Genomic DNA, 26,227 nt, shown 5'->3' with positions numbered 1-26,227 from the left:
GCCAGAATAGCCAACACAATATTGAAGGAGAAGAACAGAATTGGAGGACTGATGATACTACACAACTTCAATTATACACAACTACACATCTACACTAATCCAGATAGTGTGGTATTGATGAAAGAATAAACAAATAGATAACTGAATAGAACAGAGAAACTAGAAATAAAGCCACATCGATAGACTCAACTGACCTTTGCCAAAGGAGGAAAGCAAAGAGGATACAATGGAGGAAAGACAGGATGTTCAATAAAGAGTACTAGAACACCTGGACAGCCACATGCAAAACTGTGAGCATAGACAAAGACTTTACAGCATTCACAAAAATTAACTCAACGGAGCCATAAATTTAAGTGTAAAACACAAAATTACAAAACCCTTAGAAGATAATTTAGGAGAAATCTGGATGACTTTGTGTTTGGTGATGCCTTTTTAGATACAATACCAGGGCATGATCCATGAAAAGCATAACTGATAAATTGAACTTCACTAAAATTATAAAATTATGCTCTGCAAAAGACATTTTTAGCAATTAAAAAGAAAAGACATAGTCTCAGGGAAAATATGTAGAAAAGATATATTTAATAAAGGTTATGCAAAAATGCAAGGAGCACTTAATACTCAAGTATAAGAAAACAAACAACCCTATTAAAAACTAGACAATGACTTTAACAGACACCCCTCAAGGAAGATATGCAGGTGGCAGATAAACATATGAAAACATGTTCCATACCATATACAATGAGGGAATGTCATGTAAAACAACAATGGGATACCACTATGCACCTATCAGAATAACCAAAATGCAGAATACTGACAACATCAAATCACTGCATGTGGAGCGACAGGAACTCTTAAGCATCACTAGTGGGTAATGCAAAATAGTACAGCCACTTTGGTAGACAGTTTGGCAGTTTCTCACAAAAGTAAACACACTCTTACTGATCTATGATCTACCAAGTATGCTGCTTGGTATTTATCCAAAAGAGCTGAAAATGTATGTCCATACCAAAACTAGCACATGGAAATTTACAGCAGCTTTATTTATAATTGCCCAAATTTGGAAACAACCAAGATTTCCTTCAGCAAGTGACTGGATAAATAAACCATGGTATATTCAGGCAATAAAATATTATTTAGTGCAAAAAAAACCCGCACTGAATTATCAAGCTGTGAAAAGACCAGGAGGAATCTTAAATACTTACTACTGAGTGAAAGAAGCCACTCTGAAAAGAATACCTATGTATGAGTCCAAATATGGCATTCTGGAAAAGCCAGAACTATAGAGTGAGGAAAAAGATAAGTGGTTGCTAGGGCCGTGGGTGGAGGAAGGGATGAACAGCGGGGTAGAAAAGATTTTTAGGGCAAAAGATTGTATGGCTCAATCATTATGGATACATGTCATTTATATTTGTCCAAACCATAAAATATACGATACCTAGGGTGAAACCTTAGGTAAACTGGATTTTGGATGATGATAGGTGTCACCATAGGTTCATCACATATCAATCTGGTGGGGAATGTTGGCAATGGAGGAAGGTATGTATCTGTGGGGGCAAGGGATATCAGGTAAATGTCTCTGTACCTTAAACTTCTCTAAAATGTAAAGTCTTAAATAAAAAAGAAACAAAAAGAAAGAACAGTATACTATTACTACTACACCCCTATTAGAATGGCCACAATAGAAACCACAGACTCTACCAAATGCTGGCAAGGATATGGAGGAACAGTAATCCTCAGTCATTGCTATGGTGAATGCAAAATGGTATAGCCACTTTGGAAGACAGTTTTTCAATTTCATGCAAAACTAAAAATCCTCTTACTATACAATCCAGTAGTTGTGCTCCTTGATATTTACCCAATCAAGTTGAAAACTCTCACGTCCACACAAGATCCTGCACATGAATGTGTCTAGCAGCTTTATTCATAATTCCAAAAACATGGAAATAACCAAAATATCCTTTGGCAGGTGAATGAATAATGGACCGTGATGGAATAACATTCAACCCTAAAAAGAAATAAGCTAAGGGGCACATGGGTGGCTCACTCGGTTAAGCATCAGTCTCTTGATTTCAATTCAGATCATGATCCCAGGGTCCTGGGGGTGAGCCCCATGTCAGGCTCTGTGCAGGGTGGAGAGTCAGCTTAAGATTCTCTCTCTCTCTCTCTCTCTCTCTCTCTCTCCCTCCCTCTGCCCCTCCCCCGCTCATTCTCTCTCTCTCTCAAAAGTAAAATAAAGTAAAAAAATAAAAAAAATGAGCTAACTCTCAAGTTGTGAAAGGACATGAGGCGGCTGTAAATGCATGTGATTAAGTGAAAGAAGCCAATCTGAAAAGGGTACATACTGCATGATTCCCACTATTTAACATTTTTCAGTTATTGTATCTTTAAGCTCCCGAATATGTGTTTGAAATAACTTTTGTATTTTTTTGTGTTTTGGCTTGTTTAGTTTTTTACCTGTATCATTCAATCTGTTTGCTCTGAGAAACCCTTTGTGTCCCTTTCCAGAGGCACAAGCTTAGGCTTGTGTGTACTCTTGGATGACAGTGGATTTATTGGGTAAGCTTTGGCTGTGTCCTCCCCTGATCATTTTCTTGAGTGATGTGCCACTGTAGGTTTCCCACTGAGCATAGAGGCTCCACAAATTTTCTTGTTCTATTGTTTAAAAAAAAATTGTGTGACATCTATTTCTCTATTGTCTCATCCAATTGTTTTGGCCCCCTCTGCAAGGTTGATCTTTAAGGCCAGTCTTTGAGGTTTGCTCTAATCCCAGAAGGGCCTTCTTAGCTGTCTCCTTACCTGGTTCTCTCTAGTAAACATCTAGTTGGTCTGCAGTTCGTTTTTTTCTCTCATGGAGCTATCAGCCTCCTCTCAATTTCTTATCACCAAATGTGCATTGTGTTTGAAAGTCACTTATGCTAGAATTTTCCCACACTTTGTTCCAAATAAAGTCAGTTCACCTGAGGAGAGTTTGGAGCCTCTGTTATTACTGCCTGCCTTTCATTCCAGGTAAAGCCTGTTCAACTGTTCTCGAACTGGAAAAGAAGCAGTGGCCCATTTCTCTCAGAGAGACACCCTGGTTTTATGAGATTTCTGCTGAGGTCAGTAGCCTATGGTCTAAGCTTATCTCTCCTGGCAAAAAACCTCTATCCTTTGAACCAATGCAATTGAAGTTGGAGCCTTATAATTCTTGGCCTATCATGCTTGGGGTAGACCTTCTATATTATGAATGGTTCCTGAGTAGAGGTAGAGATCTCTAGACATTTTAGTTACTCTTGCCTTGAGTAGAGCTTCTGCAGCATGGAGCTGGAGGGGATAAGAAATGTTTTCAGCCTGCCACTCTCAAAGTGATAGGGTAGCCCTTGACTGGGACTTGGGGAAGAGGAGTCTGTACTTGCCTGTGTGCTTCCTATCATGCTGGACTGGGAGAGGGGAGAGACAGAGTAGGCCCTGGTTCAAATACATGTCATGTGAATGTTCATATTGCTGTTATTCACAATATCTAAAAGGTGATAGCACCTCAATTGCCCATCAGTTGTGGGAAGGGGGATGTTCTAAATGGGTAAGGGGCATTAAGGAATCTACTCCTGAAATCATTGTTGCACCATATGCTAACTAACTTGGATGCAAATTAAACAATAAAATTTTTTTTTTTTTAAAAGCCCATCAATTGAAGAGTGCATAAACAAAATTTGGTGTTTGTGTACAACAGAAAATGGAATGCTACTGAACAATGAAAGAATGAGTTACTTATACACGTGACAAAATGGATAAATTCAAATTCATTTTACTCAGTTAAAGAAGCCTGCCAGGAGAGAATGAATATCATATGCAGATTAAATAAGTAGATAAATAGATGGATGTGCAAAAAAAAAAAAAAATCAGATCACTGGTTATCTGGGAATGGGATTGGAAGGAGACATGATTTAAATAGGGGCATGATAAATCTTTCTGAGGTGATAGAAAACTTCCGTATCTTGGAGTTCCTGGATGGTCCAGTAGGAGGAGTAGGCAATTCTTGATCTTAGGGTCATCAGTTCAAACCCCATGTTGACTGTAGAGATTACTTAAATAAATTTTAAAAACTTTAAAATAACAGTCTGGTATCTTGGTCTGGAGAGGGTTTCATGATGTATAAAACTGCCAAAAGTCAGAATTGTATACTCTGAATGAATACAGTTGATTTCACACCAACTATTTCTCAATAAAGTGATTGAAGAAAGAATTGGGCAGATCTTTTTTAGGTTGAAGGAGTTGCATTTTAGAGCAATGACTCAGAGGTGTCTCTCTCTCTCTCTCTCTCTCTCTTTTTTGTTTCCGGATTGAAGTTTTAATTTTGGCCTAAAAACAGGACTCTACTGAAGGCATAGAAAATATTGATGATATAAAAAAATCTCAGTGATAAAGTAGGCACAAACCTTTTACTGTAATTTGTTAGCATAGCAGGTGTGGAGTGAGGATTCACTACCATTAACACTATCATTTAAATTAAGAAAACTTTACTAGTTATTGACAGTGCAGTCATCTGTAATGATACTTTAATGGGAAGTCGTCAGATGAGTTTGAAGAAGTTCCTTTTGTGCATTATGTTTTAGACAAGAGGGTGGGTGAAATAGGTGAAAGGGATTAAGAGTACACTTATTATGATGAGCACTGATAACGATGTATGGAAGTGCTGAATCACTATATTGTACACCTGAAACTAATATAACACTGTATGTTATAAACTCTACTGGAATTAAAATAAAAACTTAATAAAAAAACATATATCTCAAAATTAAAATATTAGCTATATATTATTAAAATGGTTTTGGGGGCGCCTGGGTGGCGCAGTCGGTTAAGCGTCCGACTTCAGTCAGGTCACGATCTCACGGTCCGTGAGTTCGAGCCCCGCGTCAGGCTCTGGGCTGATGGCTCGGAGCCTGGAGCCTGTTTCCGATTCTGTGTCTCCCTCTCTCTCTGCCCCTCCCCCGTTCATGCTCTGTCTCTCTCTGTCCCAAAAATAAAATAAAAAACGTTGAAAAAAAAATTAAAAAAAAAAAAAAAATAAAATGGTTTTGTATATGACTCCAACTACAACACTGATTTGTTTACAAGTGGTCCTATAATGCATATCATATTCAAAGAATTACATATACATATATATTTATGCATTTCTGAATCTATTTTGATTCATTATATTAACATGAGAGCTAATATTGCCTTATTATTCAATATATCCCTCCTTTAAGAATTTACACTGTACAGCACATGTATCCTTCTTGAATCAAAAGTAAAAGGGTAAGAGCAATTTCCTAACAGGAGTGAGAATAGAATATACCTGAATGCAATTCCTATAGCAACACAGAAATTACTTGACGTCAGGAAAAGGGAATAGGTCAGAATTGAAAAATTATTGTGCATATCTTGCCATGGTGAGGTCTGTTAGCTTCTACATCAGCCTGAGGATTCTTTCCTGAGTCAGCTGCATGACATTAGACATATATTGTTATAGGTTCAGTGATACATCCGGTGATCTTTCTGGGTGTTCTGATCAAAGATATCCTGGTATGAGCGTGTGTGTGTGTGTGTGTGTGTGTGTGTGAGAGAGAGAGAGAGAGAGAGAGAGAGAGAGAGAGAGACTGAGAAACTATGCAAATGTTTGTATATATGTGCATGTGTGTCCGATGGTGGTTGTGGGGGTGCAGCACATGGTGAATATAGAGGAACATTGTTCTCCCATGGCAGTCAGCTCTATTGTTAGGGTCTTTTTTTTTTTTCTCAGTTTGATAAAGGATTACTAATATCATTGGATGAAGATTTAAAAAGTTAGGATCCTCTCTCATTTCAGGTTTATTCCAGAGTGTTACTTAAGGGTATCTGCATTTTATTCATAGGGAGGGTTAGTAAACTGTGCCTCTTTCAACCTAAACATGTTTCTGCTTCCTCTCAGGAGACACAAGACACAGTGAGTCCTGTATTTTCCCTAGTGATCTGCATTTTTACAAATGTGGTTGAAGAGATGACATTTGTTAAAATATAAGAGAGGATTCTTAGAGAAAGACATGGGTAGAGAGATGAATAGATACAGCATTTGATGATTAGATAACTATTTTGCGTTTAATTGGGGAATGAGCTAGATGAGTGATGGGTATTAAGGAGGGCACTTGTGATGATCAGTTACTGACTTCTACTCCTGAAACCAATATTACACTGTATGTTGGCTAGTTAAAATGTACATTAAAAAAATAGCACTAAATAGAAAAAAAAATAATTGGGGCTTCTGTTGCCTTTTTGATCATTTTACAATTTTTTCCCTTAGTTTTCTGCAGAGAGAAAGGTAAAGACTGAAATAACAAAGTAGGAAGTGTTTCTCAAGCTCTGTCTATGGAAATGAAAACAGATATGCTTGGAGAGCTGGAGACACATCATGGCAAAGAGGGAAGACAGAGGGGCAGAGAAAGTTAGTGTCTTCCTCTCTCAGACGTAATATGAATAGTGTTGAGAGCAGGAGGAAAAGACAAATCTGATGTGGATTTAACAAACATGAAATTTACATAATTCAATCATTCAAGTGACTCTATGGTGGAGATTCTCTTATACACCCCATTTTTCAGGAAGAAATAACAATGCAGAGATACTATGTAACTTACCCGAAGCTACAGGGGCAAAAACAGAATTTGAAAGCTCTGACACCTGAGCTTATTTTCTTAATTCTTACCAATGAACTATTCTTACCCTTATATTTCCTTCCTCATTATGAGGTAGCATTTCTCCAGCACAGATGCTCAAACATTAGAGTCATTATTCACTTCTAGGTCATTCTCATGTGATCAACCAGCAATCAGTATTCAGCTTACTTTACCTTCCATTCTAAAGGTCATCTCTTTCTTCACTGTCCCTAATAAGACTCCGTCCATTAGAGCCACCATAACCTCTTGGATGACCACACACTTTCTGGGATTACCGTCTTCTCCCTATGAGTATTTATCTTCCTCAAAGCTACCAGTATGATTTTCATATAATGACAATTTGAATACAATACTGTCTTTCTAAAAATCCCCAGTGCTTACCCCCGTCTACAGAATAAAGGTCAGCTTCCTTGGCCTGACATATATGTCAGGAAATCTGTATGATTTCCATGAATTTCCCTTTAAGTCTCATGCTTCACTCTTTGTCTTGTGTGTTACAAATCACTTATAAACCACATGAAGTTCACCATAGAGTTATTTTCTTCATTTGCACAGAAAGCTATTTATTTCATTTGGCTTAATGCTATTTGTTTTAAAATGTGCTTAGGAAGTGTTCTGTGACCCTAGAACCACTCACCTTTAGAAACTACACTTTCTTTGTATTTTCCATAAGTGTCTTTTTCACTGGGCTAATATATGGCAGTTTAGTTCTCTATAGCTATTTCCCCCGGATTTCATGGTGAGCTAGGACTGAAATTATTTATACATAGGGAATTTCATAGCACAAGAAGGCATCAAAATTCAATAATTATCAATGTGATGAATTAACTCTCACTAGGCCATATATAACAAAAAAATGAATTGTCTTTATTTTTGGTTCAGTGTCATTACAGTTGTCTTGTGAAAGGGAGGATTTGTAAGAATAATTGATCTAAGTCAGAGAAACCATTAACTAAGTGTTTCACTCACTCATTTCTTACACAATTGAATGACTCACATGTCACCCTTAGGGTGACCTTATATCATAAGGTTATCTACCAATTATACACATTATATAATTATACACATTATATAATATTTGTTACTGACTCAAGATAGAAAATAAATCCTAACATCATCCTTAGAGAGCCAGCAGCAAATTTGGAATATATTTTCCTTAAAATAAATGACATGGCAATCATTGTCTTTACTCAAATGAAGGTGAAGTATGGAGAAAGCTCTTCCACCCCAAAATCAACAGCTAGGCAAAATATAGACCAAATGTATTCTTCAGCTATAGGTACAAGGGATTCAAATAAATAAACTTTCTAAAATTGAGAATTTCAAAATCATTGGGTGCATTCTTTGCATCGATGCCTCCCAGACTGCCATAATGCCCCTTCCTTTCAGTTATGTCACTGTTAAGATAGAATTAAACAAAAATATTTTTTTCCCCAGAATCTTTCTCAGAGCTTCTTTGACATCTTTGTTTCTCAGAGAGTAAATCAAAGGATTCAGCATGGGAGTGACTAGGGTGTAACATAACGAGGCCACTTTACTCAGCTCAGGAAATCTGTCAGGAGTGAGATACATAAAAAACACAGCACCGTACAGCACACTCACGACTCCCAGGTGAGAGCTGCAAGTGGAGAATGCTTTCTTACGTCCCTCAGTGGATCTTATCTTTAAAACCGTGGACACAATATACAAGTAAGAAATAATAATAACTATGATGGTAGGCAAGATGATGATGCTCGATAAGAAAAAGGAAATCATCCTATAGATGAAGAAGTCAGAACAAGATATCCTCTCAAGTGGGCGAGTGTCACAGTAAAAGTGGTCAATGGCCCGAGAACCACAAAAGGACAGAGTAAATACCATGCTTGTCTGAAGAACCGAGCTGATGCAGCCACAGATATAAGAACCAGCCACCAACTGAGTGCAGAGACGTGCTGACATCTGGACAGAGTAGAGGAGAGGGTTGCAGATAGCAATGAAGCGGTCATAGGCCTTGGCTGCCAGGAGAAATCCCTCCGCCACGATGAAGAGGGCAAAGAGAAAGAGCTGGGTCACACAGCCTGCAAAGGAGATGGACTTGCTCTCAGACCAGAAGTTGATCATGGCCTTGGGTGCAATAACAGACGAATAGAAGAGATCAATGAAGGACAGGTTGCCTAGGAAGAAATACATCGGTGTGTTCAGCCGGGGATCGGTCATAATAATGGTCATCATCCCAACATTCCCTAGGAGGATCATGGCATACACAAGCAGAAAGATCAGGAAGAGGAGAATGTGGAGCTCAGGGCGGACCCTGAAGCCTACAAGGATGAAGTCAGTCACTTCCGAGTGATTGTCTGTTCCCCTGTCACCCATGGCAGAAACCTGCTAAAAGGGACAAGGAAAAAGGAACAAATGAAACCTGTGCTTTGTTTCTAGCGACACAAATACTTTCTTAAGTGTGGAAAAAATTAGTTATATCTTAATTAAATATTGCATATGAAACCATGTTAATGTCATGAGGAATCAGGAATTTGGATTAGATAATACAAGGTCCATGAGACTGTTTTTCTGTTAAGCAGTGAAAGAAGTCAATGGGTTATTGTATTTTAGGTCATAATTTTGCTGAGTATTCACCAAGAAAGTAACATAATATATGGTCTAAAATTCACCACTTTTTGAATTTCTATTCCTAATATATTCATTGTTAAATAATTAGCTTTATCTAAAGTAAGAATGTAACCTAAAATACAGGGAATACGTATAATCTGTATGATACTGCTGTAGCCATCATGATTCACTATCCGTGTCTGAATCATTAAAAGACAGTACAAAATATATTTATAAATATTTTTACCTTCTTTTATGTACAATCTTTGGTTTCCATTATTACTGTGTCATCTCTAAAAATGGAATAAAAATCATAAGTTATTGGTATGTTAAAATTAATAACATCAAAATAATCACTAAACCTAGATATCATTTTCTAATGCTCTTTCCAAATCTATGTTCATTTTCTCAGGTCAAGGATATTCCTCCCAAATAGATGCATTTTTATTGCCTTGTTATATATATTTTACTTCCATTAGTAGGTGTGTGAATTAATGTATTACAGATTCACTTAGCCATTTTCTTTGAAGCAGAGAAGAAGCTGATAAACATTCTAATCCTCACATGACAGTGAATAACTTCTATCAAAGCTGTGTCAATTCAAGGGCTGTCACTCTTTAGTCAGGGAAAGCCAATTAAGGAATATATATTAAAGGAGAGTTCCTTTCTTGTATTCTATTATGCCTTATATACCTTAAAATGAGGACAATGGGATGACCAGGGATATTTGAGGACCATAACAACCTTCGGTCTCCAGAGTCCATGATCACTTGGTAGAATCAACAGTACTTACTTTACTTCTGATACCTTTCTGCAGGATTTTTCCACATGGAGGTTTTGTTCATCCTCTGTGATGGATTCCATTGGGAGAGGAGCAATCATAAAGTCAATTATGGAGACAGAAGTGCAGGCTCAAGGGCTGTTGTCCACGAGGACTGCAGTAACCTCAGACATAAGCAAATAATCTAATAATAGTCCATATGTGAGGAGCTTTTCTTCTCTGGTTGTGTGTATCCTTTGGGAAATTTCTCTGGACTTTATTTTCTTCATTGACAAGGAAAGACGTTCTGGTAATTATCATAGCATAGATATCGGTAAGCATAAGGAAACAGATTTAAAGTTTGTGCTATTTAAGTTTAAAACGAATGAATATATTAAATCATCATAAATTACATTTGCTATGCTTTAAAAAGAGATAGAAGTTAACTCCAAATTATGATTTACCTGTATTTCCTGATGTCGATGTGTTTCATGCCATGACAAATGCCCTCTAAGTCACAAAGTCAGATAATGTTTTGCTAATCTAAGCTTTCTTATGTGTAAATACTAAATATTTTGAAAATATAGTGGAAGAAATGATAATTTAAAAAATATTCTAAGAATTGTTAGCATGAAATTGTATAAGAGATCATGATCTGTATTTAAAAATCCTCAATAATTATGCGTGACTAAAAGACTACAGTAAAACCAAAGACATAATACTCTGTTTAATGAAACAGCGTATTATAATTATGCAGATGCCATTTTCCCCTGAAGATTTCCATAATTTAATTATAATTCTACTTTTAGAAAATCTTTTTTATGTAAAAATTACTTCTAGAATTATCTGGATTTTTTTTAGTGTGTACATAGCAAAACATATGGGCCCGGCGCTTTCCTTTATTATAATGCAGCATTAGTAAAAGTTTGGTAAGTGTAGGAAGAGTAAATAGTTTAAGTATCTTAAACTGGAAATTATTAATGAAGGTGAATTGAGGTCTGTGAAGTTTGGAAAGGCTGGAGGAATTTCTGGGTGACACTCTAATAATGACCCTTAGAGCAATATAATAAGATTCACAAAGATAGGCTACCATCGGAGATACAATGTAAAAATACTGAACCTTAACTCTGGTCCAGAGATCAGACACATGGAAGCAAAAAGATGTCACTGCTTCTTCATCCATCAAAATAGCTTCTCAAAGGAAGTTGGGGACTCAACAATGCTGCAGAAAATAGCCCATATGTTCCCACAACCTTCCTAAGGTGACATTTCCATGGTAGAAAATGTTGAAATTTTCTACCAAATTCTGAGTTTGTGTGGATCTCATTGGTAGAACAAAATCTGTGCCAGGAACCATAGTATTAGGAGACATTTGAACTTTCCAACACCTCCAAGGGGAAAGCACATGTGGTACAGCTTCGCTATCCAATTGATCAGATGTACCAGAATCCAGTTCCTTAAACTGCCCACGATGGCATTAGCAATAAAAACATGCTAGTGCTCAAAATACATAAGAACACTTCCTGCCATTCTCTAGTCTGATGGGACATAAAGAAACCCTCCACAGATTCAACTATTGAAATCATTCAGTGTGTGTTCTTTGATGATGGTCAGCTTAATATAGAAATCAGTTAACTATTAGATAATTAGTTGAGAGAGGTCTAATGGCATGGACATTAAAGATACTCCCTAAAACTCAATGGATCGAAAAGAACAAAATTAAATTTTGACTAACTTTGAACTAAATAGTGCATTATGTTATGTCTAAACTTTTGCAATTCAGTGAATGAAGTACTTAGAGGGATATATACAAAGCAATATAGGTAAAGACTATAAACAAGAAAAACAGGAACAACTGGATTAATCTTCTATTTTAATATAGTGAAAGAGAACACAGCAAGTCAAACAAAAAAAATGAGAGCAAATTTTACAGATAAAAAATCATGAAATAGAAACATGTGGATAATATAGGATATTCACATGGCTTAACATTTTTTTTTTCTACTGGCTATTTTAGTGTGTCTTATTAAGTTTTTAATTTTAATTCCAGTATAGTTAACATACATGTCATATTAGTCTCAGGCGTACAATATAGTGACTCTTCAATCGTGTACCTTATTCAATGCTTATCATGATACGTATACTCTCTAATCCCCTTCCTTTATTTCCAGGATCTCTCCAGTCACCTCCCCTCCTCCCCTCTGGTAACCATCAGTTTGTTCTCTGTAATTAAGAGTTGGCTTCTTGGTTTCTCTCTCTCTGTGTCTCTTTCCTTTTTCCTTTGCTATTTATTTTTGTTTCCTTAATTTCACATATACGTGAAATCATATGGTATTTGTCTTTCTCTGACTGAGTCATCTTGCTATCTCCATTATCCTCTCTAGCTCCATTGATGTCATTGCAAATGGCAAGATCTCATTCTTTTTTATGGCTGGATAATATTCCATTGTATATTTAGACCACATCTTGTTAATCTATTCATCTAATGATGGACACTTGGGCCACTCCATAGTTTGGCTGTTGTAAATAATGCTGCAATACACATAGGGTGTGTGTCTTTGAATTAACGTTTTTGTATTTTTGAGTAAATACCCAGTAGTGTGACTGCCAGATCAGAGTGTAGTTCTATTTTTAACTCTTTGAGGGAACTCCATACTCTTTTCCATAGAGGCCGCACCAGTTTGCATTCCCACCAACAGTGCATGAAGGTCCCTTCATGGAGAACTGCATCCTCACCCACATTTAGCCATTCTGACAGGTGTGAGGCTGTCACATGGCTTAACATTGATTCTCAGAAAGACTAGTAAGATGTATAAAACCCTAAGCAATATAACAGTGGAAAAACAGCAACATTAAGTCACAAGTATCAGGAAAGAAAACGGGATAGCACTACAGACAGATACTCCTGATATTAACAAATATATACAGTTGACCCTTGAATAACATGGACTTGAGCTGCATGGGTCCACTTCCATGCACATTTTTTTTTCAACAAATACAATACAGTGCTGTAGATGTACTGTCCCTTCCTTATGATTTTCTTAATAATATTTTCTTTTCTCTAGCTTACTTAATTGTAAGAAAACAGAATATAATACATATAACACACAAAATGTATGTTAATCAACTGTTTAGGTTGTTAGTAAGTCTCTGGTTGTCAGTAAGCTATTAGCAGTTTCATTTTTAGGGAGTCATGAGTTATATGCAGATTTTCGGCTACATAGGAGTTCTATGTTCCCGACTCCTGGTCAAGGGTTCAACTGCATAATAAACAATATTTTTACCAAAAATTAAGGATTTGTTAAAATAAAAAAAATTGAAGAGATCAGGGTGATGTATGAAGGAGAAATATACATTTTAAAATGTCTACTAAAACAATTAAATTTTTATTAACAATTTTCCCATGAAAAATGATTCTCTTATAATTGGCTCCACTAGTGTTTACTACTAAACATTTAAGAAAGAAACAAGACCATTGTTACAAACCCAAGAACGATCATAAAGACAATATTTCTTAGCTGTATTTTTGAGTCTGCCATAGTTATAATTTAGAAATTAAAATACAAGTTATAGGTGTTTCTATCATAAATTTCACTCCAAAACCCTTAAGCAAAAATAAACAAATAAAATATATCAATATATAAAGAATAGTAAACTCTCACTGAAATGTCTATTGACACTACAAATATAAATATCTTTTAGTATTTAAAAAATAATGAATTTAAGGTATTTACACATCTAGTCATTTTTTGTGAATTTTTATACAGTAAAATTATTAAACACCTGCTATGAAACATATTAATTAAGTGAATATTATATTGGTTAAACGAAAAAGAAATATATCAAGGGACAAAATAACCTGTCCAAAAATAAACATATATATTGATATATATGTGTAAATAAGCCTATCTGTCTATCTATGTTCAAATAACTTTTGATCCTGTGTTTTTTACATTTGTTTATTTATTTTGAGAGAGGGAAAGAGAGAATGTCAGCAGAGGAGGAGCAGAGAGAGAGGTAGAGAGAATCCCAAGCAGGCTCTGCGTTATCTGTGCAGAGCCCTATGTGGGGCTCGAACTCACAAACTCATGACCTGAGCCCAGGTCAGGAGTTGGACACTTAAGTGAGTCACCTAGATGCCCCTGTTGAATCCACTTTTGAAATAGGTGCCAAGGGAATTCAATGACAACACATTAGTTTTCCACAGTTGGTCCTAGAAAAATGGGCTTCTCTAAGCAAAAGTCTGAAGCCTACATGTTTCACGAAGTACAAAAGACAACTCAAAACAACTTCTTCCTAAATATGAAACCTGAAGTTTTATAATTTCCATCAACTGGTGAGTCTGTATATCTGTGCAATGACCTACTACTCCAGCAAACAAGGAATAAAACAATGATATATACAAGTACATGGATGAGTCTTAAAAGTACTATTCAAGGTGAAAAAAGGGACACTCAAAAGCTACCAACTATATGATTCTTGTTCTGTGACAATACAAAATAAACAAAACCATAGGGCAATGTAGGTTTTTCAAGGGCTGTGGGTGAGGAGTAGGGATTGACTACAAAAGTACATAAGGAAATGTTTTGGAGTCATGAAGATATTACTTATTTTGACTTGTCAAATTTATAAAAGCATGCAGCTGAAATTTATTGTTCGCAATTTAAAACCCTAAACCTGACCAAAAAACCCCCAGGAAACAAAACAAAACCATAGTGTAATTTGGGTGGTGTGAGAAATCAGTATAGTTGATGTGTCTTTTGAGATCTATATTTTTGGGGACAGAAAAACTGGGAGTTTCTGTTTTAGTCTGGTGTTTGCTGTGTTAGCCTGGGAAGTGGATGGATGTATATCGTTTTTAGTTATTTTAACTAATTAATTAGTTAATTATTTTAAATTAATTTATTTTTTTAGTTTATATTTTATTTTTTAAAATTTATATCCAAATTAGTTAGCATATAGTGCCACAATGATTTCAGGAGTAGATTCCTTAATGCCCCTTGCCCATTTAGCCCATCCCCCCTCCCACAACACCTCCAGTAACCCTCTGTTTGTTCTCCATATTTATGAGTCTCTTCTGTTTTGTCCCCCTCCTTGTTTTTATATTATCTTTGTTTCCCTTCCCTTATGTTCATCTGTTTTGTGTCTTTAAGTCCTCATATGAGTGAAGCCGGATGATTTTTGTCTTTCTCTGACTGACTTATTTCACTTAGCATAATACCTTCCAGTTCCATCCACGTACTTGCAAATGGCAAGATTTCATTCTTTTTGACTGCCGAGTAATACTCCATTATATATACGTGATATATATATATATATATATATCACGTATATATATATCTACATATATATATCACATATATATATATCACACATATATATATCACATATATATATATCACATATATATATATATCACATATATATATATCACATATATATATATCACATATATATATATCACATATATACATCACACACATATATATATATATGATATATATATATCACATCTTCTTTATCCATTCATCCATCGGTGTACATTTGGGCTCTTTCCATACTTTGGCTATTGTTGATAGTGCTGCTATAAACATTGGGGTGCCTGTGTCCCTTTGAGACAGCACACCTGTATCCCGTGGATAAATGCCTAGTAGTGCAATGGTGGGTCATAGGGTAGTTCTGTTTTTAGTTTTTCGAGGAACCTCCATATTGTTTTCCAGAGTGGCTGCACCAGCTTGCATTCCCATAGTTTTTAGTTATTTTAAATTGACATCACTGACTTCATATGCTCTTCTATATGTAGGATACATTTAACAATGAAAACAACACAAATAACGTAAGAATTTTATCATAAAATGTCAATATTTCCATTTTATCCAGATTATCTAATCTCAGATCTATTCTGAGATCTATCTAATCTCAGATCTATTTGACATAAAAATGTCAAATGGTAAATTAATCTTTGCAGTGCATTACATGGTTTATTTTCAAAGTATTTTTAGATATAACGAATTAAAAATTGTAAAGTTACTGTTTTTCACCTATGAGTGTGAGTGCTTCTTTTGGCTGTAGAAAGCTAACTTTGAGATCAAGCTCTCCACTTCTGAACCAGACACCTGTTGGAATTTAATTCCTGTCCCCTCGAAGCCTTTGCAATAGTGTATTATTACAGAGACATAACAGTACCATTGGGTTGGTGGTTAAGGGGTGGCGAACATAGGAAAGGCAAGCCTGATTTTACTTACCTGAAACACAGCAATGATGATAAGATGCCTGTGAGGATGAAATGTGATAATACATATGCAGTGATCAAACAGGTATAAATGCTCTCTGCTTTGTTAACATTCAATGTATGGAATTTACTGTGACTGATACCAAAGGAGAGTTTGGATTAGTGTCTCATGCTTCGGCCTAAGGTTTTCTTGGTTATTGCTATCAAACTAAAAATGAAACTTCTGAAGTGCTATTTCATGAGTAATACTGTCCCTTATATAGTTACGAAGTTGACTACATAATATTGTTCCAAGGCTTATGATGTGCCCAGATCATGTAATTTGTAGGTGACTTTAGCCTCCAGGATGGACACTGATTTTTATGACTGTATGGGAGACTTTTTCAGTACATAATAGGTTAATTCCTTGCTCAGTATTTTAAAGAAATCAGGAAGCAGCAATATAAGGAATGAAACAGTCCTGGGTAAAGGCCTCTGTCCGTGATAGCTCCTTCTCTCTACTTCCCATTTTCTCCTATTAGTTCTGAGATCAATGCTGTTTTCAAGCATGTCCTCCATATTAATTTAAAGTATTATTTTTTAGGGCGGCTTAACAAGTGACTGTAATGACAGTCTCAAATGTACAGAGAGACTTCATGGGACTCAGTCTTTAGAAGAATAATAAATTCAACCCCAAATATGGCAAAGAACTAGTATTAAAGAGATATTTTACGTATTTAAATTCATTCCACAACATTCCTCACTTGATATCATAATGTTTTTTTTAACTTTATCTTTTTCTAAATTTTTAAAAATATTTATTTATTTTTGAGACAGAGAGAGACAGAGCATGAATGGGGGGAGGGTCAGAGAGAGAGGGAGACACAGAATCTGAAACAGGTTCCAGGCTCTGAGCTGTCAACACAGAGCCCAACGCGGGGCTCAAACTCACGGACCGCGAGATCATGACCTGAGCAGGAGTCAGACGCTCAACCGACTGAGCCACCCAGGCGCCCCGATATCATAATGTTTTTGAAATCCTTGCACGTAGTATTTCTTCTTACTGTTTCATCCTAAAATGGAGCATGACAGCAGTTGGCCTTCTTTCATTGTTTCTCTGCACCACCTGTCTACTCTCCTTGCATTTCCTGTCTTCACTGCAAAGCTCATAACAAGTTGTGTCTCTTAAGCCCGATTCCTGGATGTCATTGCTTTCTCTATTTTCTTCCTATAGGCTTGCATTTTTTGCTTCACTCTTACCTCAAGACAATGTCAAGTTTCTTGAAAATGCATCATTAGATATCTTTTTACATCCCCAGTACTAATATCTTAGATATGGATCTTACCTTTTTTGTTTGTTTTAACCATGGCAGACCCTGACTTCCTTCAATCTATTTTATGCATTGCAATCAGAGTTATTTTCTTGTCTGCTAACATTCTTCAATGACTACTTGTTACTATGGTACAAAAATCCAAGTTGATACTTGGAAACACTTTTAGGGATTACTTTTGAAATTCAGAATGACAATTTTTAATGTTAGACTTCAGTGTGGGGTTAGGATGGCATTTTTTGACCACTATGATCATGCTAATGAGTGACTCACAGTATATACAGATGAGTCATTCATGTCCTTATTTAGAAGCTAAGCATCTGTTGTATTAAAATCTTTAATTCATCTAAAAAATCTGAAAAATACATACATGTGCTGTCTCTGTTCTTCCTCACTTGATAGACAGCTGCATCTCCTTGTGTAGTGCCTCCCAGGTCCCAGAGACACGATGGTGAAGGTTTGAGTAAACAGATTTAGTCACATTGCCTGGTCAGCATGACTGTTTTTAACTCTGGCAGAGTGGATTTTGTCATCATCAGTGACACCTTTGTTGACCTCAACAGCATGGTCTACTTGTCTCAGTATGATTTCATCCATAACAGATTCAATGGCACAGTCAGCACTGAGAACAAGACACTTGTCATCAATGGGAAGCCCATCTCCATCCTTCAGGAGCAAGATCCTGCCAACATCAAATGGGGTGATACTGGTGCTGAAGTCACTTCACTACCATTGAGAAAACTGGGCTTATCTGAATGGAGCCAAGAGCATCATCATCTCTGCCCCTTCTCCTGATGCCCCCATGTTTGTGAAGGGTGTGAACCCTGAGAAGTGTGGCAACTCTCTCCAGATTACCAGCAATACCTTCTGCACCACTAACTATTTGGCCTCTGGTTAAGGTCATTCATGACAACTTTGGCATCACGGAGAGACTCATGCCCACAGTCCATGCCGTCACTGCCACCCAGAAACCGTGGATGGCTTTTCCGGAAAGCTGTTGTGTGGTGACTGAGGAGCTGTCCAAAACATCATCCCTGCCTCTAATGGTGTGGGCAAGGTCATCCCTGAGCTGAATGGGAAGTTTGCTGGCATGGCCTTTCATGTCCCCACCCTCAATGTGTCAGTTATGAATCTAACCTGCTGCCTGGAGAAAGTTGCCAGAATGATATCAAAAAGTGATGAGGTAGGCATCAGAGGGCACTTTCAAGGAAATCCTGGGCTACACTGAGAAGCAGGTTATCCCTTGTGACTTAAACAGTGACACCCACTCTTCCATCTTTGATGCTGGGTCTGGCATTGCCCTCAATGACCGATTTGACAAGTTCATTTCCTGTTACCACAATGAATTTGGCTATAGCAACAAGGTAGTAGACCTCATAGTCTATATGGCCTCCCAGGAGTAAGAGCCCCCCGGACTACTATTCTCACTGACCATATAAGAAAAAGAGAGAGTCTCTCAGCTGCTGGAGAATCCTTGCCCCAAATCATTCCTCAACACACTGAAAATCTTCTGAACTCTACACGGTTTCTATCCCAGACCCCCTGAAGAAGGGGAGGGGCTCAGGTTCCCCTATTCTGTCGTGTACCATCACTAAAGTATACTGTATCCAGCCAGAAAAATACCTGTGCATGTACAGACGCTGTTATCAAATTTTTATATAAAGATTTAATTTGTTTTAAAGTGTTTCTGATCGTGTACACACACACACACACACACACAGACATGTGTGTCAATGAATATACTTAAATACAAATATTTTATGTACACATGGATATATGTTTGTGTGTATAACTAGTTGTGTCTATGTCTAGGAAACTTTGGATAATTTATTTGTGGAATGCCAGTTGAAACCATAAAAGACATGTACACTCTTGTGGATCTATATATTCTGGAAAACGAAAACTAAAGCAAGGAAAATAGCAGTGAGAATCACACCTTAGGAAACTGGAGAGAAAGAGATGGTACTAACTATGGTTCATTTTTGCTCTTGCCAGCACCAATAGCCTTCCAACCCCTCATTCACTCATTCACTCTTTCATTCATTCATTCATTCGTTTGCTAAAAACATAGTCCAGTAGATGTGTGGACTCTAGTAACAAAGTTAATGATATAAAGTTTTACCTCATTCCAATTGTACATTACTCTCAACACAGAGTGCTCACCCCTTATTAAAAATGTAGCAAATCAATAGAGCACTCAACTATGAAATCAGTGAATTAGTTAAGATAATATCTAAATGTCTTTTTATCATCTCCTTAGTAAAAACAAAAGCAAGAAAATTTAAGCGATTGAATATGCTATAAAACCTAGTCACATTTCTAGCTAATACATAGTTTCTAGTATTGTTTTCACGTGGAATTCTGGAGAATAATATACTTGGTTACATAATGGGAAAAAGCAGACCATGCTTTGTCCAATATTCTCTGATATTTCAAATGGCAGTTAATTTTACTTGGGTATCCAACCAAAATCCTTATTCACAGCAAAACTAAACTACTCTTAGGTAGGCATTTCCTCCCCAGGCTTTTTATCTGTCTCTTCCCTTCTCCTCATTTAACTTTGTTTATCAGAATTAACTCTCAAAATGTTAACTTACCAGTGAAAATAAATGACTATTTATGTTTTCTATAACCACAAATATACATATGCATATGTATATATATATATATATATATATATATATATATATATATATGTATATACACACACACACACACACACACACACACATATATCCAGTGGAATACTGTTCAGTCATAAAAAAAGGATAAAATCTTGCTATTTGCAACAATGTGGATGGATCTAGGGAGTATTATGGTAAGTGTCGGTCAAAGAAAGACCAATATCAAATGAAGTCACTCATATATGAAATTTAATAGCAAACCAAATGAGCAAAGGGAAAATCAGAGAGAGAAAGAGATGCAAACCAAGATACAGACTTTTAACCATGAGAAAACAAAACTGATGATTACCAGAGGGGAGGTGGGTGAGGGATGGATAAAATAGGTGATGGGGATTAAGGAGGGCACCTGTGATGTGCACCAGGTGACTTATGGAAGTGTTCAATCACTATATCACATACCTGAAACTAATATTACACTGCATGTTAACTAACTGGAATTTCAATAAAAACTTAAAGAAAGGAAAAGTATTTTTGAAATATTTCAGTGTGAGCATAAAATATGGGCATAAATACTTTTTGAAAGCTTCTAAAAACATGACCTCAGAGGTATATGTATACCTGATACATTTCTCACCAAAATTACATTTGCAACAAAAAGTTCATAATTTAATAATACTTCTAAATATTATTTCAATTTAAAGCATATAATATTTGTTTTGGAAAGATTTGTAGGGATTTTCTTATCTTACTGACAATGTGAATGTTAGAATCAACTTCTTTGGAGAGGTTTTGGTCAATCAAGAGGATGAACTTTCCTTTACCTTCTTATATCCCCCTTTCTCTCTGCTGTCTTCCTACTTAGCTTCTATTATACTTACCACACATATAATATATATTTGTTTAGTTAACATTTGCGTGTTGTTTTTCCACATTCCTGTGTTTCACTTTTGCATTTCTGCTTACTTGGTATAGTCTTATAAGGGCAAACTTGTATAGCTTCATGTCTTTACAAATTTCTCCAATAAATAATTTATAATCAAATAAAATCAGTTAATTTTCACTTCATGATAGTATTGTGTTAAGTCTGTTTGAAAAAACAATGTAACTCATTCCATGAAAGTACAGTGGTAAGAAATAGATGAGTGCTTACAGAGTCTCATCTATAAGCAATTAGGAAGGAAAAGTCTCTACTTAGAGACTATGTATGGTAGAAGTCTTTACATTAATCTATATATCAGACCAAGCCAGAAATCAAGAAACCAAAGTCAAATCCACTTACCCAGTATGTAGTTAGACTCATAACTATGGTCCCAACACAAACACCCTTGTTAGTGAAACATTGGAGCTGAGGGGCTCATTGAGTATAGGAACCAGGCTTGGACACATTTTTTACAGTTACCTGTGAGAGTCTTTTTTTTGGACATGGATGTGGGAGGGAGAGCCTGCTGAGAAAGAGGCAATGGACAGATAAACACATGTAGATTTGCAAATAAAGGACAGCTAAGGTGTAAATGGGTCATATGTCATCATTTCCAAGACAGTCTCTGAATTCTGCAGCTCACAGTGTTTGAGATGCCAAGTTTTCTGTTTTCTCCATGTTGGTAGAAAAGACCATTTTTGTATCAATTGAAAGAATCTGATATAAAAATGAATTTTTAAATTTGCTTTTATAGACCATGGTTTTCCTTTTTAAATATTACTGGCAGAAATAGGGAAAACTTCAGTGAAAGATATTCTTTTCTTGGTAACAAGAAGAAGAAAATTTAGGGATACTGACTGAGACACATTTTTACTTATTTCACATAATATAAATTTTATATTTGTATGTGGTTTTAGTAAACCTCCTGTAGTATAGCCATTTGCATTTTTGTACAAATTTATTACCTACTTGCTTTGATAGGAGAAATAATAAAGATTATTGACATCTAAAATTTAGCTACACAGGTGAAGACTGGCCATTTTCCCTAGAACATAAAATACATAGGACCCAGCTTTCAGGCTAATAAGAAAAAGAGATATTGACAATATATAAAAATGTCTAACTGAAAGAATGAAATGGGGTGTTTAAAGAATTTATGGGGGAAAATCCAGAGAGTTTTTCATTCAGTTTTGCTTTCAGGGGTATGTATATATTTTTTGCATAATCCCATTCATTTATATAAAGAAAAGACAATTCTCTGGACCATGTTCTTGAAGGCTTGCTTTACCTGCTGATTCCTTAGTGAATATATGAAAGGATTCAGGAGAGGAGCAACTGAGGTAATGATTACAGCTACCCCTTTGTTTAAAGACACCCTTTCCCTTGCAGAAGGCTTAATGTACATGAAGATGCAGCTTCCATAAGAGAGGGAGACCACTATCATGTGGGAGGAACAAGTGGAAAAGGCTTTTTTCCTTTGACTCTTGGAAGGAATTTTCAGAATTGTCCGGATGATGTACGTATAGGAGAGCATAACTAGTGTTAAGGTGACCATAAGTGTTACCACTGCTAAAATAAATGCCATGAGTTCTAAAAAGCGAGTGTTTGTACAGGAAAGCTGTAGAATCGGAGAAGAGTCGCAGATAAAATGATCAATTACATTGGAGGAGCAGAACTCCAACTTCTGCAGCAGAATTACTGGTGGAAAGATGATCAGGAATCCTGCAAGCCATGAGCTAAAGACAAGGAGTATGCAGACTCTGTGATTCATGATGGTCATGTAATGGAGAGGCTTGCAGATGGCCACGTAGCGGTCATAGGACATGGCAGCCAGAAGGTAAAATTCTGTCACCCCCAACAGGATGAAGAAAAACAACTGAGCCACACAATCATTGTAGGAAATAGTTCTGTTTCCCGTCACTATAGTGACAAGGAATCTGGGGATACAGACAGATGTGAACGATAATTCTAGGAATGAGAAGTTTCGAAGGAAGAAATACATTGGAGTCTTTAAGTGGGGATCTGAAAGTGTGAGAATGATAATGATCAGGTTCCCAGTCACACTAAGCATGTAGGTAGCAAGAAGAAATACGAAAAGTACAACCTGCCATTGTGGGTCATTTGTCAATCCGAGAAGAATAAATTCTGTTACTGCTGTGTAATTTCTCATTATTTTCCTTCTTTATGATGGTATTTCTTGTTTTAGCTGAAAAATAGATGAAAAATAAAAATTATTACATCATAAAAGAAACTCAAACACATACACACACATGTTTAAAAAATCATTGCTGTCTTTCACTTTTAGAGGAAAATGACTTTGTACTAAAAAGAAACAAAATACTTTTAACATTTCTTTTTTTTTCCCAATATATTAACATTTCTTTATTATGTGATATATTGATTCATTGTTTCTGTATTCTTTCATTTTATTTTCACATATCTCAATATAAACCTGTCTTCTGAATGTTTCAATATATTCCTGAAAACAAGAAAAAAAGGGAAATTAAAACCTCTGAGATTAAAACCTCCTCATATAAGATTATGAGTTTACTCCCAGCATACCACAGTACTCTTTGAAGGTATTTTTTGTTGTTGCGTTCCTCTTCACATCTTTAAATTTTTTTCTCTTTCGAATAAACATTTCTTTCTTTTTTCCCATTCAAACTTTTACAATCCACAGAGACCACTCCCTTGCCCATCTGGTAGAATAATGTGTCTCTGATAACAGTATACAGAATCCAGAAATATTTAATAGATGGGAGGGTAGCCCCAATCTAATTCCAATGGCTATGCCAAAAGGCATTCTAATTTTAATTACTAATTGGTTATAATGGTCTTGTCTAAGATTAATATGTTTTTCTTATATATTTTTTTCATTTATTGCCTACCTAAAAGGAATCTCTGACATATAAAGCAGGATTTTTCTTTAAGACCTAATTTTATTTTTGTAAGCTGTAAGTGTTCTTACTTATTTTTAAAATAACTTAACACTGCTCCACACATTGCTTATTCTTTTCTTGAGGGGTGATAAAAGGGAATAGTCAAACATCAAGCTAAGTTTTGGGAGGCAAAGATTATTACTATTTTTTCTTCTATTTTGTTTCTAATACAACTCTGGGTATTGCTCAGGATTTGTTTGTTTTTCCTGTTTAAAGTTATTATTTTCCATAAAAGCTTTAAACGTGCTGTCATCTAAGATCATTTTTAAAAATACTTACTTTCCAAAAACATAAAAGACTCTTAAATGTGGAGAACAAACAGAAGGTTACTGGGGGGGGGGGGGGGGGGGTTGTGGGAGGGGGGATGGGCTAAATGGGTAAGGGACATTAAGGGATCTACTCCTGAAATCATTGTTGTACTATATGCCAACTAACTTGGATGTAAATTAAAAAAATAAATTAAAGGGGCGCCTGGGTGGCTCAGTCAGTTAAGCGGCTGACTTGGGCTCAGGTCATGATCTCGCGGTCCGTGAGTTCACGCCCCGCGTGGGGCTCTGTGCTGACAGCTCAGAGCCTGGAGCCTGTTTCAGATTCTGTGTCTCCCTCTCTCTGACCCTCCCCCATTCATGCTCTGTCTCTCTCTGTCTCAAAAATAAATAAACGTTAAAAAAAAATTAAAAAAAATACATAAATAAATTAAATAAAAATTTAAAAGAAAAAAAGCAAAAATAAAAAAAAAAATACTTACTGTCCAGACAGCCTGTCTACACCTGTACCATCTTATCTGTTTTCTATGTCCTTCAGAAGTTTCAGAGCTGTCAAAATGAATGACATTTTCTGAGGATTAGCCAACTAACTTAATATGTTAATGAACTTACTAAAATCTTTTACCTACATAATTGCTGGGAGAAAATAATTCCTACTTTCCATTGTCTGTCCTCTTCTTTGTGGTCATAAGATTTGCATTTTTTTGGCTTCTGCCTTTACTTGACAGATGCTAACTTCTACTATGTATAAATTCACATTGTATAAAACTAAAACATAAGGTATATCTGCTCAGTGTTAAGATATGTCAATTAAATTGTTTTGAATCTTGCAGAAAAATAATACATTTTGTGTCCTGAAATTGACTATATTAAAAATGATTATTGGGGCACCTGCCGAGTTCAGTCGGTACAGCATGTGACTCTTGATCTTGGGGTTGTAAGTTCGAGCCTCACGTTGGATGTAGAAATTACTTAAAAAGTAAAATCTTTAAAAAAATGTTACATTAAAAAGATTATTATTAAAAAAATAACTACAGATAGCTAGCTAAGAACACCAAAGTCATGTAATTCTATCAATCACAAAATATCAATGTTACAATAAAAATGTTGCATAAAACTATTAAATTATAGTAGTTTTAAATTTTTCTTTATTTACATATTTCATATAAATTGTGCAGTTTAATTTGATTCATATAAAGCATTGTGCATTAATTATGAATACTTGTAAAAGGTGTAAACATATACTATAAAAGCAAAAATATAATCCTGAAAGAAAAATTTAAAGGCATACTTACTTTTATGCCTTTTAAATATCATTTAAATATCATTGTTACTTTTAATATATACTTACTTTTAAATATCATTGGTTTAGTCAATGGTATTTTTAATGGCTTCTTTAATTTGTTTAAATGTAAGTGCTTTGGGATTTTTCAAAGGCCTTTGCAATCTGTTTCTCCTCTGTCATTTTATATTTGTAACCAAATATTCAAAATACTGATCATAAAGAATAATTTCAAGAGCTCCTCTACTGTGTTAATAAAAGGGTATACGTTAACCTATTTCTGTACATCAACCTCAATTTCTCTAAGGAGCTGAGGTCTTAGAAGATCCTACCTGTTACTATTTATTATTATCTTGATACTTAAAATGAAATAAGTTGTAGTTGAAATAAAAGCTAATGTATTGTCTTTCCAACCTTAGTGGACAAAATGATGTGATCTTAGTAATGTTATTCAGGCTAGCCATAATTTTATCTGCTCCATTCCTAATAGACTCAGGGGGATTAGTTGAATGAATAGACAAAAGGTACTATAGTGATTGGTGTTCTCAGGACACCAGCATTAAACTATAGTCCAAATTAGTACCCAATTTAGAATATAATATTTAGGTGAGAGTGGCCTGAAAGCAGAACAGAAAAAT

At 35.7% G+C, this 26,227-nt stretch overlaps 2 protein-coding genes and 1 pseudogene across 2 annotated transcripts; 1 reads left to right on the top strand and 2 right to left on the bottom strand.

The window, feature by feature from the left end:
* Positions 1 to 8,060: 8,060 nt before the first annotated feature.
* Positions 8,061 to 9,038, bottom strand: LOC109261550 (olfactory receptor 9K2-like). Its single transcript, XM_019440066.2, has one exon. The coding sequence runs from the start codon at positions 9,021 to 9,023 to the stop codon at positions 8,061 to 8,063; it is 963 nt and encodes a 320-aa protein (XP_019295611.2). The 5' UTR covers positions 9,024 to 9,038.
* Positions 9,039 to 18,054: 9,016 nt separating this feature from the next.
* LOC109261086 (glyceraldehyde-3-phosphate dehydrogenase-like) lies at positions 18,055 to 18,962 on the top strand (annotated as a pseudogene).
* A 3,371-nt stretch (positions 18,963 to 22,333) lies between these two features.
* LOC109261093 (olfactory receptor 6C75-like) lies at positions 22,334 to 23,272 on the bottom strand. Its single transcript, XM_019439614.2, has one exon. It carries the CDS (start codon positions 23,270 to 23,272, stop codon positions 22,334 to 22,336), a length of 939 nt encoding a protein of 312 aa, XP_019295159.2.
* Between the last annotated feature and the right edge of the window lie 2,955 nt (positions 23,273 to 26,227).

This window comes from Panthera pardus, unplaced genomic scaffold, assembly GCF_024362965.1.
Source record: "Panthera pardus isolate Hobbes unplaced genomic scaffold, ASM2436296v1 HiC_scaffold_6, whole genome shotgun sequence".
In the NCBI taxonomy this organism is placed as follows: domain Eukaryota; kingdom Metazoa; phylum Chordata; class Mammalia; order Carnivora; family Felidae; genus Panthera; species Panthera pardus.
Note: the sequence above shows the minus strand (reverse complement) of the source record. Positions and strands in the feature narration are given on the sequence as shown.